The following is an 18,650-nucleotide window of genomic DNA, read 5'->3' as shown; positions in this document are numbered from 1 at the left end:
CAGATATTGATATTATAGCCCACTTAAACCATTCTTTGACGCATCTATGAATTTCTTTCTTTTTCTTTTTGGTAAATTAAATGCAATAATACAATAATAATTATACTATCTTTGTGTAATTATGCGAAACTCCCTATAATTTAAAAAATTATATTTAATACCTCTAAGGTTTGTTTTCGTTCAATAAATAGATCTTTCAATTAGTCAAAATTCACAAAATTTAAAATTGAATAAAAATCATTTTTACACCCTGATTGACTTATTAATGACTTTTCCAAGTTAGATAAAAAAATTTTGGCCAAATATCCTTTTATATTTTCATACGTTAATGCATATAAGAAAGTATATCTTCACACTTGTGATATTAGTTTGGTTATAAAAAGAAATATTTAACCTACAAAAGGCCATTAATAAATCAATCTATCTACGTGTCAATACCAATTGTCATTCAATTTTTATGCTAGTATCAATAAATTCCATTAATTTTGACAAATTGAGGAATTTTTTTGTTAGAGAAAATAAGCATCATGACAATATATATGATTTTTCAATTATAAGAGATCTACTCATAATTATACCAAATTTTAAGGAAGAAGGATGTATTTATCCCATAAAATTATATTTATTTGGTTTAAGTATTATTTTAATTTGTTTGCATAGATCCCTCGTATAACCCAACACTTTATTGTATTTAACTTTATAAATTTAAATATAAAACAAGCAATTGACAATTTAAATTGTTTTAACTTGAGAAACAAAAACTGTACAATGACGTCCCATCTAAAAATTTAAGTTGTTAGAAAAAACATATTTAATATTTTATCATCCCCGTTGAGCGTCAATCATACATGTAAATTTTTTTTTATAAATGAGTAGCAATAAAATTCAAATCCAAATATTATGTTCGACTTAAAACTTTAATGCCATGTTAAAATACCAACTTATCTAAAAACTTAAATTGTTATAGGGAAAAATCAGTTAATATGTTGAGACGAATACTCACATTAGTCCCAAGATAGAAAGAAATGGAAAACAATTGATTAGGCAGATAAACAGGTATTGAATTTATTGGGTAAATTATGACAATCTTTCATAAGATTTGGCATGATTAACAAATATTTTTTTGTAGTTTAAAGATTCGCTGATACTCTCCTGATATTCGATAAAGTTGTGTAATATTTGGGTGAAGACATGAAATTATCAATTGTTGTATTTTTTTATTTAAAAAAAATAAATAGTTATAAAAATTCAAAAACGAATGGAAAAATTAAAAATTTGTAAAAAGGAACACTTAATTTCAGTTAGTTCATCATAAAAAAATAAATAAATAACTTTATAAAAACTAACGAATTAAGCTATTTATTTTATGACTATTAAAATTAAGAAATTTTTATAATTTCTAAATAACAAGAGAATCCTCATAATTATGTGGAATATCATATAAGCGTGATGTAATTTATCCTTATTTATTTAAATAAACTGAACAATTTATAGTGATGGACTGCACAAGCTAAAAAATAAATTGTTGGTCCCTCTTTCTCTTTTTATATTAAAAAATATATATATTTATCTTAAGTATTTAAGTTCATCAAGGGAATTCAAACTGCAATATCAGCAATATAAAGAACAATAAATCTATTTACATTACACCAGGTACAGTTATTCACAAATCATATATACACATGAATTCCAATTAAATACAGACAGTCTACATAGATATTCACAAATCATATATACACATGCTCTTCCCAAACAAGGCCATCTTGAGGCAAAGCATCCAAGCCAAATTTGCTCATCTGCTCAGTTTTCTCTTCATTTTTCTCCAAAACTTGGCGCAGTTTCTCCAGATTAACATTACGAAGAGCTGCTTTCATCGGTTTTAAGTTTCAAAATAGACCTTGAGGGATCCCTGGATAAGATTAAGTTGCCCTCTTGATCAGTTTTCCCATAACCAACAACGCGAGGATCCATTATGATTTTGCATCCACTTGATGCATCACATCCCATATGGACACCATAGTATGTCAAGTGATCGGAGATACTGTTCCCGCTCACAGATCTGCAAAAGGTTTTTACTTTTAAGTATGTAGACAGCAGTTATCAGAAATAAAGCCATTCCCAATCACAGGTCACAAATGACAATTAGCGAAGGTTTGGATAGAAATATTATGATTTCAGGGGAACCACCCTTTTCTTTTCTGAATTAAGGGAAGGATTTCAAATAACTCCATTTTAGGTGGATTGAGATCCATGTGAATGACTAGGAAAAATAACAAGACTCAAGGATCTGAAATCTGTAGTAACATGAAAAAACTCAAAACAAACTCAATAGATGTTGTCATGATTTTGAAATCCTTAGCTTGAGAAATTTGTCAATCCAAACACAAACTAATGTGTGAACAGGTTTAGAGGAAAGTATCATACGTGGTCATCGAGACAGGCACAGATGTAGCAAACACACAAGCAAATCTACTTTGTACGGTCTTGATTTAGGAGGAAATAGGAAATATTATTCAATAACAAAACCCAGCAAACAACCAAAGTTCAAAGATATGAGTTATTAGTAAACTTTCAACAGAGCAAAGAGGTAAATACTTGCCTGCTACAAGTGGGATCTTCACCTGAACCATCACAAACCTTCTCAACTGTATAAATCAAACTTCCAAATCCAATATTGTAAAGCCAGACCTAGAACACGAGATCTTATTATTCGAGAAACAACCAATCACCCAGAGGTTTGGAAAAGAGATATACACGATAATAAACAAGTGAATTTGCTGTCTAAGTTTCTTATACCAAAATAGTAAAACTAACATAGAACTAGTAAACTATGACATGTTAGGCAAAACATCTGAATTTGCAGGAGTGGAACTTTTTCTGCATCAGGCCTTAATAAACAATTGAGGAGACTTGAGAACAATGAAGAGTGCACGCGAACTACTTGAGAAAGATGTTGACAATATATAAAATACACGAGAATGGGGCTTGAATATATATCACGAAAAGTGGCAAGCTGATGAAGACTGAAAAAATAGATATGGATAGCTGCAAGGAAAGATGAAGAATCATATGTATAACTATGCATTTATGCTATCAAAAATTGTTACCTCTCTAGGGAAGTGATGATATGTCTTCTGAGGAAAATAATAGTAGTAAGGGGGCAAATGAGGTACAACATCATGTCCATTTGTGACCCGAATGGTATTTGGCACCACTTGGCTGTAGTAGGAAGCAAAAGCAGCGTTGCCAATCCTTGGTTGTCCAAAAGTCAAAACCTGAACATTCTGCTCCCCAAGGCTGAGCTGAGAATATGATATATATTATCAGTGTAAACTCCAACAAATTATAAAGAGAAAAACAATATGAACAGCATTTTACTAATCACAAGCACTAGAGATAGAATCAAGGTTGAAACTTCATTTCAACAATAAGCTCAGGACATAACTACACAGAAAATCTGGAATCTGCTAATAGTATAGAGATGGGCATATAACAAACGTAGCCGTGCAGTTTATCAAATGCCAAAATATTGAAAGCACCAAAACACAAACTTTTAGGACTTCAAACTAAAGGTTCTGCTTTCACATTGACGCTATAACACATGAAAAGGCTATTGCTGGAAATATTTGTTCATTTTTTGAACTATTTCAGAACCCATACATCTTTTTCTATCCTCATAGGACAAGAATAGACAAAATAAACATAATGCAGATAGCATGCACAGATAGCCAAGCATATTGTATATGCAAATCATGGCAATGAATTAAGGTAGATAATTACACGGAGATCAAGCCCACAAAAAGCAGCCATTGCGCCTCCCATCGAGTGCCCAGTTACCATAATCTGAATGTCTCCATATAACTCCTTTGCTTCTTGAACAGCATTTAGAATTCCAGGTTTCAATGATGTGTTGTGGTAAGCAGAATAAAAACCATGATGCACCTGAATAAAAGGAAGGAGATATCATGAATGCATATGATGCAAACATAAAACCAAAACATTTGTCAAAGAAATAAACTTAGTTGTTGACACACCTTTGCATCATCAACTCCAGGGTAATCAGAATCAAGCTGCTTCCAGTACAAATCTTCCACCCAGTTCTGTATACTGCAAACAGAATTACATAATAAACATGAACAGACAGAGAGAGTCAAACAGAATTACGCCACTGTAGGATACCATCAGCCTTAGATAATAAAACAAATCTTTATAGAATCTGATACTCCATTATAGCTCACAGTGACCAGCATTAGATAGTAGCATTGGCAACAGAGAACTATACATAAATTTATGAACAAACAATTTAAGATAAGCAACTAATAATAGGGATGAGAAGTACATCAAGCACAAGAGATAGGTTGAACCTGGTTTCTTGAGTTCCTCTGAATGCAATCACAATGGCATTAAGATCTGCTGCTACCCCCACAAATGCCTGCAAAAGACATAAATAAGTTATCCTGTATGAGGACCTATAATGAGAAAACAGGGAAAGAGAACTCCCTTGTCAAATGGGCTAACAACTTTAAAAAAAAATTGGCAAAGGAAAATAGGGCAAGCCTTGGAATAGTATTTTCCAAACCTGTAGGCAGTGTTGCACATCGACAATCAGCTCTATAATTTCAAAACCCTGAAATCCAAGAATGCAGCGGAATCAATGCGAGCATTGGGTGATAAAAATGGAGTACTCCAAGTAGCATCACCTCACATTAGCAATGCTGTGTATTATTACTTTACCTCAGTTAGACCCCCACATCTTGAGCAGGTCCAAGTAAACAACTCAGTCAAGTCAGATATATATACCTGAAAACCCAAGACATGTTTAGTTGTCATATAAGTCAAGAGCTTATCACTACTAAACAAATGTCCACCTTACTATCAGGAACTCTGCCATTGCCATAATTGTCATAAGCTATGACGGGAAAAAAGTCAATTGACCAAGACAGAGTAACTGCGTGAAAATTAACTGATTGATCGGAAAGGATTAGTTAAAAATTTTCTCCTATCAACATCTACTACATGTCTCTCTTCAGGGCCAGGCATAAAAAAGAATCAACTGCAACCATGCATTGGCGAACACAAATATATGAGATTTCATCCTACTTAATAATAGCACAATGCAGTTCAGACTGAACTTACAGCTGAGGCATATTGCACCAAAATTCTCGCAAGCGTGTGATTGTAAGAAGCAAACTGATGTTGCTGTTTGTGCTTGTTCTTCACCTTCACGTTCAATTCTGCAACAAAAAGCAAATATTGGAAAATTTCACATGCTGAACTGCATATCCAAAACGACCCTTTTCAATAAAATTGAACCATTCAAAATTATAAGCCTGCATATTGAAAACAAAATTATCAACTGAAAAAGCAATATCTTGAACTCTTTTCAAAAGTTGAGCCACTAATAAACAACAATCAACTGGAAATCAATGTCTTGAAGGAAATAAAATCCTATTAACATCCTACTTAAGTCGATATGCACCAGGTTTATCACAACCTTTTTTAACCAATTGATACCTCTGCAAGAAGAAAACGCAAACAAAGATATGAAAACTCCCACAATCAGCAAAGTCCTCGTTCCCATGCCTGCCAGAAATAATCATAAACGCAAAACAATCAATCAAATTTGACAACTCACCAGATCGTAAATGCTCATATAGAAAATTAAACATAAAAACAACATAGCAAATAACCAATTTGAACGGCCCGGATCGAAATTCGGAGCTCCAATTCGACCAACGCTATGTGTTTCCCGGCAATAGGTATTAGATAGTGTCAGAAGACGCAACGCGACATCGTATGAGTTCGACGAGCGGTTTTCCGATTGGACAGGGACACAACAAACTTCCTGTGAAGAAAAGGAAATGCGTTTAATTCAGACTATTCCCCAATTGCCCCCGAAGAAATCGTTTATGACTTGAGTATTATTAGTATATTTATGGGACAAAATGCATAAAACCCTCATGTGTTTTAAAAAGTTTGCAAAAACAACCCTCTTGTTATGAGAATAGGCTAAAAGCCCACCTGTATTTTGTAAAATTCAGCTCAATCGCCCCCTCTCCGTTAAATCCAACCAACGGCGTTAATTTTTTAGAAAATGACCGTTATACCCTTACTTAATATATACTATTTCTTATTTTAATGACCGTTGGATCTTCTTTGATCAAATAATGATCGTTAGATCTAATCAATTAATCTCAATCGTTAGATTTTAAAAAAATAATTTAAAATTAAAAAAATATATATTACCATTATTATTATTATTATTATTATTATTATTATAATAAAAACTAACAACCCCACCCCCACCACTTCGCCGCTGCCACCGGTCGGCCGAACGCCGACGCGTCTGCCGTCACGACTACCACCATTCGACTCGCCGTCGTACGACTGGTCCAGCCATAGTGTTCGTGTCATGAAATTCCTCCAGACGCGTCACCACGGCACCCTTGAAATCCATAGTTACGCCCAATATTTCACCGCCATCTTCTCTCTAAAATTCCAGCGTCATCACGGCGAGTCACCGGACGCCATACATATCATTCGAATCCTCTTGATGAGGCAAACATTTCCCCTCAAACAATTTGGGATTTCATCTATCATAGACAATGGGCTACCACCACGACCACCGAAGCTTTTCGCCGTCGATTCGCCGTCACCGGAGCGACCCACGGTCGTGGACCACCACCAATTGCTTCGTCTCCTCCTTGCGAATCGAATGAGCCCTCTCCCACTGATTTTCGTCAACTCTATACATGCATTTCAGTTTTCCGATCGCTGAGCACCGCGAATGCTTTGCCGTCTTACTTCTTCTTCTTTTTTTTTTTAATTTTTTAATTAATTTTAATTATATTAATTAAAATATATTTTAGTTAATTAAGAATATTTTAAATAATTACAATAACTAATTATTTTAACTAATTAAGAATACATTACAATGGTAATTACTATAATTAAACATATATTTTAATTAATTAAAATAATTTTGGATTTAACAATTAACAAGTATAAAATTCTTTGAATTTAAACTTAAATTTAATATGGCAAAATTTAACACTTATTTTTTTTTAGGGTGAGAAATGGCAAAAGAAGACACAAAACAAGCAAAAAACCCCTTTGCATATTATATAGACCCATAGAGGGGTATTTTGGTCCAAAAAGTCATTAAATATCAATTTAAATCGCAGAAAAACACTACCAAACGCAGCAGACGCGCGTCTTCTCCACCTCCCATTAGTTTCTAACAGAATGGGGGTTTTTTGCTGACTAAAACAAAACAGGATGGGGCTTTTAGCCTATTCTCATAACAAGAGAGTTGTTTTTGCAGACTTTTTAAAACACAGGGGAGTTTTATGCATTTTGTCCATATTTATGTGAGATTTTGAAGTCGTCCAGGGTCCATATGCATTATTAATATAATTGGGGAAATGACAACGAAATTATAAATGCCCATTTGATAAAATTATATAATTTTTAAATAGAGCTTTGAATTATTAATATTTTTTTAAAAATAAACAAAAATTTATAAATATATTAGAAGAGATGTATGTGCATATAAATAAACCAGCCCAAAGAGTCCAAACGATCTAAAAAGAAAAAAAAAAATTAATCCATAATTTATGTACTTATTTAGAAATACAGTTTTGCGGTGCCTTGGCACTGGGTATTAACTAGTATCTGAAAATTCGTTTAAAAAAAGTTATAATTTATTATTCACAAACGATAATTTATTATACCACTATACTGATTTGTTTGTTGTGTTAATAATACATTTAAAATTTTATTAAAAAATAATAATAGCATTGATTTATATATTTTTATTTATAATATATTTCAAAATATGAATAAATATTTATCTTATGCACGTAGCAACGGGGTGCCAGGACAACTAGTATTAATAAAATTCAAACAACACAGCTCAAATAACAATTCTATTATGTAAAATTCAAAAAAAAAAAAAAACCATTGTACTAAAAATTTGGACCTAAAATTATCTTCTTAATCATTATGTAAATTCATCTAAAGTGGTGATAAATAAAATAGGCATTAAATTTAGAATAAATCACTAATTAATAATTCAAAATAAATTACCCAATAAGTGTGTTATAAATTAAAGTTCATAATAAATTTTGATTTTACATATGTTCAAGATAATAAATTCGTCACCAAATTTCCAGGCTTCATGCATCTTGATGGGTCGATTTGAGGTAAACATAATTTTATTTGTTAGATTAAAGTAGAGCCTGACACAAGACTGATTCATGTAAAGCCCGACTTGTTTTATATCGGATTCTCAAAAATAGATATTAAATTGCAAAATGACACGTCAATTCGACTGATAAAATTGAGAAATATTACACATTCACATTCAAAAAAAAATTTGAATATTTTTATTTATAACAAAAAATAATAATTTTAATGATCGATACATAATTTATTATAATGATTGATTGTCAAATAATTTATGACCAATAAACTAACATTACATATATATATATTTAAAATTTTTTATTAATTCAATAAAAAATAAATTAAATAAATTTTTAATTTGGTATTTAGTACGATTCGATTCGATTCCGACGGTCCAAACCCGTGAAAATGTATAGCACAAAGGCCAAACCCAACTGCGGGGGCCACCAGGTCTCAAGGGTGGCGGGAAATACGCAGAAGAATCCAAACCCGATACCATATGAACCGACCCGTTTTCACATTTGGTCGCTCCGTTTTATTTATCATCTCCACTGTCGACCGGGAAGAGTACATTCTTTTTTTTTTTTTTTCTTTCCTATACGTATTGTGAGTTAATCGCAGTACCCTTTTCTCTCTTCAAAGATTAGAAGATCGTCGGTATGGCGAAATCCTCGCGAGCGGAGGAGTCCTCCGACGATTACATTTCCAATTCATCGGCGGAGGAAGAGGTGAAGGATCAGGCTAGCGATGAGGAGGACGAGGAGGAGCTCGAAACCGTCGCTCGGAGCGCCGATAATTCCGACGACGACGACGACGAGGAGGAGATGCCCGACGCCGCTGCTGAAGAAGATGACGACAATGAGGTTTGTCTGTGATATCAAGGTTCTGCGCCGAGGAGATTTGTAGAAAAAAATTGCTTCTGTTTGTGTGTTTTTCTGTTGCTGCTTTATTTTTTAAGTGTATGTCGGTGGAGACGTCACGACAATGTCTGCCTGTGCGAAGTTAGGTTTTTGGTTGATATTGCTATATTTTATTTATTAATTTTGCAGTTTTTATTGTAAGCGCGACTGATGTGTGTGTAGTTTATTCGGATGGAATTGATCTTCGTTTCATTTTGATGTTCGAATTTGGTGTTTATTCCGCGTGTCATGAATAGGTTTGCATGCAGTCCAGTGAAGTAGCATTTTGTTCTGATTTGTTAGGACGTGCCCTCTTGCTTTCTTTTTTTTTTTCCTTCCCTCCCTCGAGGCCTCAAGTAAAGATTTTTCTTGCTGCATGTATTATCTTCCACAGTTCACCCTTCTAGACTATTGAATACCTTGAAAATACGGGGAATGATGTATCGGTTTAATTGGGTTGGATGAGTGCTTTTAAGAAATCATCTTAATTGTTCCATGCATTTACCTTTAGACAGTTTAGTCTTCAAGACTGTTAAAAAAAATATTTGAAAACTAAGCAGCTAAAAGAATTCAATATTCTGCAGTTAGTTTTGGTCGAGATTGGAGATACGTAACTTGCCTTAAATGATTGGGTGATCGATAGCATGTTTTGTTTTTGTATTATTTTGCAGGAGGTTGCTGCTGAAGTCTCCAAGCGTGAAAAAGCCAGACTCAAAGAAATGCAGAGAATGAAGCAGCAGAAGATACAAGAAATACTTGATGCCCAGAATGCTGCTATTGATGCTGATATGGTCTGTTATCTGAGAAAAGAATTCTTACTTGACATCATCACTATAGTGTTCTATCTACTGAATTTTAAGATTGAACTAGTTAATCTGGACAGAACAAGAGAGGAAAGGGTCGTCTGAACTATCTATTGCAGCAGACAGAGTTATTTGCTCACTTTGCACAGGGAGCTCAATCTGCCTCTCAGAAGAAGGCAAAAGGAAGGTGAGTGGTTTTTATGTGTATGAGTTTTGCCTCCCTGGTAAGGGCTACCGTGTTTTCCGGTATTGCTGCATAGCTTGAGATTTTAAGGCATTGATCTTTTCTTGTTGTTTCACATGTAATCACCTTGTTATTTTGGGGATTTGGATGTGTAGTCTTTTGCAATAGCATCTTAAGAGCTGGGCTTTTTTCTTTTCTTTTGGGGGGCATGGTCAGAATGGTGGTCAGGAATTGTATGACATCACACATTGTTCTGCACATTGTCACATAAGTTTTCCATCAGTGCAGTTGCTTCTACGCTCCAGTCGTGTGCTGGCAGTTTTAGCACGTTACCGGTGGCTTAAGCTCATTTAAAGTAACCTGGGTATTTATATTTATAAATCATGATGTTAATTATCAACAAATCTGAAGGTAGACAAAGTTATAAATGATGAAATGTATAGTTGAGGGTGTACTTTGCTGCTGATATGGGCTGGGAGTCTATGAGAGATGACGGTGGAATATTGTGGAGGAAAAACTTACCAGAGGGAGAGAGGTGAGAGGTATGCTAATGGCTGCTGGATGAGGTCAGAAAGAAGAAAAAGGATAGAAAGAAAGAAGAAGGCAGCTGAAAAATAAAAAAAAAAAATGGAAATAAAGAGAGAGAAATAGAATCGGGGGCTCAGCACAGAGTAGAGAAAAGGGTCTATATTCTAGGGTTAGACATTCTTCTTTTACTACTATAATTCAATTAATTTAATGTCTGGATCTTTTTAAGTGATGAGCTAAAAAGATAATAAATGCATATCCAGGAGTCAAACCTTGGCTGTAAAATCTCCAAATCAACAGAGAAACCAACTGAACACGACCCCAACATAGTATTTAATTATTATGATATATAACTTGACGTTCTGAGCTGTTACCATATTATGGGGCTCAGATTCTTCCACTAGAATTGTCTTGCCTTTTCAATATAATCTTCAGCTCAAAGTTGCCTGTGTTTGTGTGCTAAGATTGAGTTAATTATTGTTTTGAAGATGCTCTTGTCTTCACCAGAAATTTAGTTACTAATTTAAATCTCGAAGAGGTTGATTGGTTCTTCCAATCATAATATTTCCATCACCTTTGGAAATTTATAGATGTAGTTATGTGTTAACTTGTTCATCAATTTTTTAGTCTTTCCGCTGTAAATGACCTGGCACTTTAGGATGAATCAAGATGAGTTTTACTTTCTACTGTTTGGTTCCCTGCCGCTGGACAGGCTCGATCACTTGGTTGCATGCGAGTTCAATTTCATTGTAAAATTTCTCTAAAGAACTGGCTCATATCTTATAATTTATATTTGAAGAGCTTGTATTCGGTGTCTTAATGTCTTTGGTCCGTGAATGACTACATCTTCAATTAGTTTTTTCTTTTTTTCATCTTTCTTCAATTCCCGTTTTTTCTCACTTCTTTCTAGGTTTCTTTTTTTCCCCCCTCCTACTCCTGTATTGTCCCTGTTTTCACAAATTTTTATTTTCTTAACTTATTATTCATATATTAAAAGTTTTTCTGGTAGAAAAAATACAAATAAAATTTTGATTTAAAAATAATTAATTAGTTTTATTGTTAAAGTATTTATGCATACGCAATGAGTTTGCCACACACCACCTAGTATCTTATGACTGGTGTGAGGCTGTCCTTGTCTTCCAATTTTGAGGATGCTTTTATTACTCTCCGGAGACAACAAATCTTAAAAATCCTTTCTTTCCTTTTTCTTCTTCCTCGTTTTGCCATTTCTTCTTCTTGTGTCTCTTTGCTTACTCACCCCTAGCGACCACCGAACTGATAGTGCCAACAGGACAAACCACTCACTCTGGTACCCTTTTCACTGTTTATCTTCTGTATATCCACCGTGGGCAGTGGAGGTGTTAAGCAGGCTAGTCGAGATGGGTAATGGTTTTGCCGTCAATTGCAGTAAGAGTTTATGCTATTCTGATTTATGCTTTTCTATTTGCTAGTTTCAAGGCAAGGAGACAGGTCTTAGTGGAGAGAATTTTAGAGAAGCTGATTGATGGTGATTAAATTGTAGTTCTTGAGAGAGGCAGATATCAATAGTTGTTGTGCTGGATTAGTCCAAGCCGAGGTTGAAATAAGTAATGCATAGAGACCAAAAATTGAAGTTCTTTGGCAATGGGGTAGGCGAAAAGGAGATAGTCAAGTTAATTAGTAGAGATAGACTTGGGATCATTACATTTACAGAAAGGAAATTTCACAGTGAGGATTTGTGGATTATTAAACTTAATATTTTCTGAACTTCATGAAATTCATCTTCTATTAAATTAATAATCTTGTGAAACCAAGAGAAAATGTATTTTGAGATTCACTCTAATCCTCTTTTATTCTCCAAATGTATTTTGCAGGGGTCGCCATGCATCAAAATTAACTGAAGAGGAAGAAGATGAAGTGTATCTCAAAGAGGAAGAAGATGGCCTTTCTGGCACTGGAAACACGAGGCTAGTGGCACAGCCATCTTGTAAGATGATTTTGTCTGCCCTCACTATCTTAACTGCTTTGTCATTTCTTCTATAAATGTTACTGATTGTGGTTTACAGTTTGTGGCACAGTTTGGTATACATACAATTTCATGGTTGTAAGACATGTTGTCTGTGGTCTACTAAATGTGTCAATGCCTTGAATTATTATTGCCAGTAAACATATTATATGGTTTAGTCTAGAATTTGCTATACTGGTAGTACTTTCTATTTATTTTCATGAAGTATGCTCAATTACTCTGCACATTTGTCTTATAGGTATCCAGGGAAAGATGAGAGACTACCAGCTTGCTGGCTTAAACTGGCTAATACGAATCTATGAGAATGGGATTAATGGAATACTTGCTGATGAAATGGTATAGAAGGAGACTAGTATTTGCATTTACTTATTGCAGAAATTTCAGTGATGCTTTTTGTTGTTCTTAATTAGGGGCTTGGTAAAACTTTGCAAACCATTTCGTTGCTGGGTTACTTGCATGAGTTCAGAGGGATCACAGGCCCTCACATGGTTGTTACTCCAAAATCCACACTTGGCAATTGGATGAAGGAAATCAAAAGGTTTTGTCCTGTTTTGCGGGCTATAAAGTTTCTTGGAAATCCTGATGAAAGAGTAAGCCTGCAGTAACAGTTTGGATATTGCTTTTCTAGTTCCATTGCTACTTTTATTAACTCATATATGCTCAATCTTCCAGAGATATATACGTGAGGAATTGCTTGTTGCTGGCAAGTTTGATGTTTGTGTCACTAGTTTTGAAATGGCCATCAAAGAGAAGTCTGCCTTGCGTCGATTTAGCTGGCGCTATATCATTATTGACGAAGCTCATCGAATTAAGAATGAGAATTCTCTTCTATCCAAAACGATGAGACTTTATAATACTAACTACAGGCTTCTAATCACGGGAACACCACTTCAGGTATTGTTTCTAAATTTTGCAGTGGTCTGAGGTCATGAGACTTTGTTGATTTCGCTCTGTGTTTGTATAGTTTAACAGGATGTATCAGGTTGTCTGTCAATTTGTAAGTTATGAGCTGCAGTTTGACATTTGCCCATCCAATGATTTCCTTATCTTCATGGTGCTTTATCATGCTGGACCTTCTCATCTTGAGGGGAATATGTAAAACATTTGGCTGTACTAGCAGCTGTCTAGTGCTTTAGTGTTTCCACTTTTCTTGAATTCTTTGAGGCATTCAGACACGAGTGACGAGAAACATTCTCTAGATGTTGCTGTAATAGTAGCTTTATCATGGTGAATTCAAAGGAATATCGGATGGCTATTTTGAACATTCACTCTTATTGCTGTCATTTTTAAGGAGTCTTCAAATATTCCATCTATTAGTTTATTATTTCTGTTCCTATGACATGGAGTTTATTTGCAGAATAATCTCCATGAACTCTGGTCTCTCCTCAACTTTTTGCTTCCTGAGATATTTAGCTCTGCTGAAACTTTTGATGAATGGTTCCAAATATCTGGTGAAAATGATCAGCAAGAAGTTGTCCAGCAGCTTCATAAGGTATAAAATTGTTTTTTGATTCTTGTAGATGCATTTTCTCCTTGTAAAATTAATCTCTGATATTTGATGAGATGTGCATGGTTTCGCATGGAGAACAAGTTTTTCAGCATGTTGGAAATGTTAGAACTTTGTGCAGAACTTCCAAAGATGTATATTGCTGCACTTAAATGTTTAATCATCAGTTGGTGTTATCTTAAATACAGCTAGCACACGCAGAAGAGGTTGAGTTCACAGACCTATTTTTGCTTCATTGCTCGAGTATTCTTTTCTGATTGATTTTATTTTGTTTTGTTGTATTTTTTATGTTTGGTGATCAACTAGGTTCTTCGGCCCTTCCTTCTCAGAAGGTTGAAGTCTGATGTTGAAAAGGGTTTGCCTCCAAAGAAGGAGACAATACTTAAAGTTGGTATGTCCCAGATGCAAAAGCAATACTATAGGGCATTGCTTCAGAAAGATCTTGAGGTTGTAAACGCTGGTGGAGAACGCAAACGCCTTCTTAATGTGGCGATGCAGCTGCGAAAATGTTGTAATCATCCATATTTATTTCAAGGTGCTGAGCCTGGCCCACCTTATACAACCGGTGAACATCTCATAGAAAATTCTGGTATATTATTTCTTCATACATCAGGAGAAAAATGATGATTGTTTTTCCTTCTATGATTGCCCTTTATTATCTTCATATTTATTTTGGTGTGGTGTGAAATGCAGGCAAGATGGTTCTTCTAGACAAGTTGCTTCCAAAGCTAAAAGAGCGTGATTCCAGGGTTTTGATATTTTCGCAGGTTGGTTATGTTAACCTCCTGATCATCTTCTCTGAAGTTTTTTTTTTTCCTTACCAGCCTGAATGTTTCTGGATTGGTTGTTGTCAAATTCTTCTTAATTTGTCTGTCGCTTTTTTCCTTGGTGGGTGTGGATTCCCCATGATGAATTTCTTTTGATTGTATAAATAGATGACAAGGCTGCTGGACATTCTTGAAGATTACTTGATGTTCCGTGGACATCTGTACTGTCGAATTGATGGAAATACTGGTGGGGAAGATCGAGATGCTTCCATTGAAGCCTTCAACAAGCCAGGAAGTGAGAAGTTTGTCTTTCTTTTGTCAACCAGAGCTGGAGGTCTTGGTATCAACCTCGCCACTGCTGATGTTGTCATTCTCTATGATAGTGATTGGTAAGGCTGCTGCTGGTGATGCATCAAGGGTTGACTTCAACATGAAAATGTTGTCTTTGGTTCGTTGCAGGAATCCACAGGTTGATTTGCAGGCTCAGGACCGTGCTCATAGAATTGGACAGAAGAAGGAAGTTCAAGTTTTCCGGTTCTGCACCGAGGTTTGTCAGGTTTTCATGTTAATGGAATTAGAACAAGTAGCATAATGTGTTCATGCTTTCTTCAAATGATCTTTGACAGTACACCATTGAGGAAAAAGTTATTGAAAGGGCCTACAAGAAGCTTGCCCTTGATGCTTTGGTTATCCAACAAGGGAGACTAGCAGAACAGAAGAGTGAGACTTTCTCATAACTATATTGGTTCCTTCAAGTGGACTATATTAGAGTTATATAATTGCTAACATTTTATTGTTTTATGTTATGCAGCTGTGAATAAGGATGAACTGCTGCAGATGGTGAGATTTGGTGCCGAAATGGTTTTCAGTTCCAAAGATAGTACAATAACAGATGAAGATATAGATAGAATTATTGCCAAGGGAGAGGAGGCAACTGCTGAACTTGATGCCAAGATGAAAAAATTTACAGAAGATGCCATCAAATTCAAAATGGATGACAGTATGCTCCTCGTTACTTGTTTCCATTTAAGATGCTTATGTCTTATTCATTCTTCTGGAATGTTCTCTGTTAGTGAGACCAATGTAATTGCTTTGACTTTCTGCAGCTGCTGACTTGTATGATTTTGATGATGAAAAGGTAGGTCACTGTGCTTATGGCTGTCCATTGTGACCTTTCGTGCATTCTTTCTTCCAGCTCATGTTTCTCGTTCTTTCCTTGTCGGTAAAGGATGAAAATAAGTTTGATTTCAAGAAAATTGTCAGTGAAAATTGGATTGAACCTCCAAAAAGAGAAAGGAAACGCAAGTATGTCTTTCTTCAATTGCTTAAATTATGTACTCAATTTTATCGGTTAAAATAACATGCTTTTTAATGTTTGTAGTTACTCTGAATCGGAATACTTCAAACAGACACTGCGCCAAAGTGGTCCTGCCAGACCAAAAGAGCCTCGAATTCCTAGGATGCCACAGTTGTAAGAATTTTTAGTCCATCTGAGTTTCTCTGGTAATATTTATGGTTTTCTTCTACTTCTTAACACGTGTGTTTCTTGACAAGGCATGATTTCCAGTTTTTCAACACACAGCGTCTTAGTGAGTTGTACGAAAAAGAAGTGCGCTACCTTATGGTGGGTGTTTGGGATACTCTTACGATTTCCTTTTATGCGTCTGCTTGCAATACCCCGCTTATTTTTTCTTCCTTATGGCTCATCAGACACATCAGAAGAATCAAGTGAAAGACACAATTGAGGTGGATGAACCTGAAGGTGTTTTTCCTTTATTAGAAGCAGTTTCTATGGTCTGTCCCTTTTCACTGGGCCATCCTCTTAATATACTGTTGTCTATCAGATGGGGGGGACCCCTTGACTGCTGAGGAGCAGGAAGAGAAGGAGAGACTGCTGGAAGAAGTATGTTTCTGTGATCTTCTGCATTGATTCCAAACTTCTGTACAGCTTCACCTGATAGTTGTATTATGTAGGGATTTTCAACATGGAGTAGAAGGGACTTCAACACTTTCATCAGGGCCTGCGAGAAGTATGGCCGAAATGATATCCAGAGTATTGCTTCTGAAATGGAAGGAAAATCAGAGGAAGAGGTTGAAAGATATGCAAACATTTTCAAGGAAAGATATAAAGAATTGAATGGTAAGCAACAAGTAGTTGGTTTCAAGTTGATGCTTACAATTTTGAGAGATCTATCACTTCTAACTGTCTTTGCCACTAGACGTGGAGAATGCCATCATTTTGTTAATTGGAGAAATTTTTGTGGGGAAAAGGCGGATGAAATGTTTTCAGAAGTGTTGTTAAGTAATCTATATTTATTTCATAATGTTACATGGATATAGACCTTTCTTGAAATTACAAAAAATTGTATGTATTTATAGGAAGATAAATGCTCCAAGTGTCCTCCCATGTTCTTCGGAGAATACAAAATTTAGTTATTATCTGACAATTTCTCAAGGCAGGCCTTTTCCTGCATTTTAAGCATGATACTAATTTCTATTATGATATTCCAGATTATGACAGGATTATTAAAAACATTGAAAGAGGGGAGGCTAGAATTTCACGGAAAGATGAAATCATGAAAGCTATTGGGAAGAAATTGGATCGGTATAAGAACCCATGGCTGGAATTAAAGATCCAGTACGGCCAGAACAAAGGGAAGTTATACAATGAAGAATGTGATCGTTTCATGGTTAGACTTATAAGTATTTTACCAATTTTTAAATCATGTTTTGATTCTCTTCTCTTATTGTACAAGAAATATCATGCTGATTATGATTCTTTCTCAGATATGTATGGTTCACAAGCTTGGGTATGGGAATTGGGATGAGCTGAAGGCAGCATTTCGTACTTCGCCATTGTTTCGGTTTGATTGGTTTGTGAAGTCCCGTACCACTCAAGAACTTGCAAGAAGATGTGATACACTTATCCGGTTGGTGGAGAGAGAAAACCAAGAATATGATGAGCGGGAGAGGCAGGCCCGTAAAGAGAAAAAACTAGCAAAGGTACGCTGATCATCTGTTTCTCACTTGAAATCTTGTTTTGTTTAGAGGGAAAAAGACCCAGAGTTAACTTGTATAACGTCTGGATTGTAAGCTTTTAATCCGTTTTAGTCTCGCTGGGAACTGGTTCTTGCATGATTTCACGTATTTACAAATGTATGACTGATAGTAATATTTCTCCTCTGAGTGTTGCCTTTCCCTTCTTTGCTCCTAACAGAATATGACCCCATCCAAGCGTTCTGCTGCTAGACATGCAGCAGAGAGTCCTCCAAACACTCTGAAGAAGCGAAAGCAATTATCGATGGATGACTATGTGAGCTCGGTTTGTTGTTATGCATAATCATTTATAAATTTGGGTTTACTGCAGTATTTTCGTATAGGACTAAACCAGAGATGTGGCTTTTTGGCAGGGGAGGAAGAGAAGATGACGTCAGGCGTATTTGGTAATGAAAGATGAGAAAATTATTCTAGTCATATTATGGTGGATCATTTGGGGTTATTTTGCCTTAAGCCAAATGGCTTCAATTGGTACAGTGTACACCTTGACTCTTGAGGCAGCATAATCTAATGGTAGATGCATTATGCAAGTAAATTTTGGAATAGAAATGGCGTAGCTATGCGAGGTAACAGTGGTTTGGTTGTCACTGTTCTGAATATAGGACCTTCTTAACAAGTGACCTTTGAGCAGATTAATACTAAATATAGGCCCCATTTACCTGGACTTTTTTCGGCGGGTATAATTATTCAAGAGGAATTGTGATCTATACCGG

At 35.3% G+C, this 18,650-nt stretch overlaps 2 protein-coding genes across 4 annotated transcripts; one reads left to right on the top strand and one right to left on the bottom strand.

The window, feature by feature from the left end:
* Positions 1-1,620: 1,620 nt before the first annotated feature.
* Positions 1,621-5,872, bottom strand: LOC105156911 (lipase; the record flags this gene model as incomplete). The annotated part of the gene is made up of 11 exons (XM_088878788.1): positions 1,621-2,059; positions 2,600-2,688; positions 3,108-3,302; positions 3,781-3,942; positions 4,035-4,107; positions 4,365-4,432; positions 4,580-4,627; positions 4,735-4,800; positions 5,137-5,234; positions 5,495-5,583; positions 5,691-5,872. Coding segments are annotated over 11 exons (1,275 nt in total), but the record flags the coding sequence as incomplete, so codon positions are not given.
* A 2,896-nt stretch (positions 5,873-8,768) lies between these two features.
* LOC105156910 (ISWI chromatin-remodeling complex ATPase CHR17) lies at positions 8,769-18,628 on the top strand. Of its 3 annotated transcripts, XM_011073170.3 has the most exons (25): positions 8,769-9,050; positions 9,758-9,877; positions 9,970-10,076; positions 12,455-12,567; positions 12,845-12,942; positions 13,017-13,196; positions 13,279-13,500; positions 13,964-14,098; positions 14,420-14,702; positions 14,807-14,880; positions 15,049-15,269; positions 15,340-15,427; positions 15,507-15,600; positions 15,692-15,880; positions 15,987-16,018; positions 16,109-16,185; positions 16,262-16,351; positions 16,435-16,504; positions 16,591-16,642; positions 16,725-16,783; positions 16,855-17,020; positions 17,392-17,570; positions 17,668-17,883; positions 18,098-18,193; positions 18,291-18,628. In XM_011073170.3, exons 1-25 carry the CDS (start codon positions 8,847-8,849, stop codon positions 18,306-18,308), a joined length of 3,183 nt encoding a protein of 1,060 aa, XP_011071472.1. In that variant the 5' UTR covers positions 8,769-8,846; the 3' UTR covers positions 18,309-18,628. The 3 variants fall into 3 exon arrangements, with proteins under 3 accessions (XP_011071472.1, XP_088734350.1, XP_020548109.1); XM_088878224.1 differs by lacking the exons at positions 8,769-9,050; positions 9,758-9,877; positions 9,970-10,076 and adding an exon at positions 11,726-11,984; XM_020692450.2 differs by lacking the exons at positions 8,769-9,050; positions 9,758-9,877; positions 9,970-10,076 and adding an exon at positions 11,726-12,008.
* The last annotated feature ends 22 nt before the right edge of the window (positions 18,629-18,650 follow it).

Source organism: Sesamum indicum, linkage group LG3 (genome assembly GCF_026168435.1).
Source record: "Sesamum indicum cultivar Baizhima isolate 11 linkage group LG3, ASM2616843v1, whole genome shotgun sequence".
In the NCBI taxonomy this organism is placed as follows: domain Eukaryota; kingdom Viridiplantae; phylum Streptophyta; class Magnoliopsida; order Lamiales; family Pedaliaceae; genus Sesamum; species Sesamum indicum.
Note: the sequence above shows the minus strand (reverse complement) of the source record. Positions and strands in the feature narration are given on the sequence as shown.

Coding starts and splice junctions, on each gene's coding strand:
- LOC105156910 (XM_011073170.3), top strand. CDS start 8,847: ATGGCGAAATCCTCGCGAGCGGAGGAGTCCTCCGACGATTACATTTCC. Junction 13,197..13,278: donor TTGGAAATCCTGATGAAAGA/GTAAGCCTGCAG, acceptor TCAATCTTCCAG/AGATATATACGTGAGGAATT. Junction 15,881..15,986: donor CAAATTCAAAATGGATGACA/GTATGCTCCTCG, acceptor GACTTTCTGCAG/CTGCTGACTTGTATGATTTT.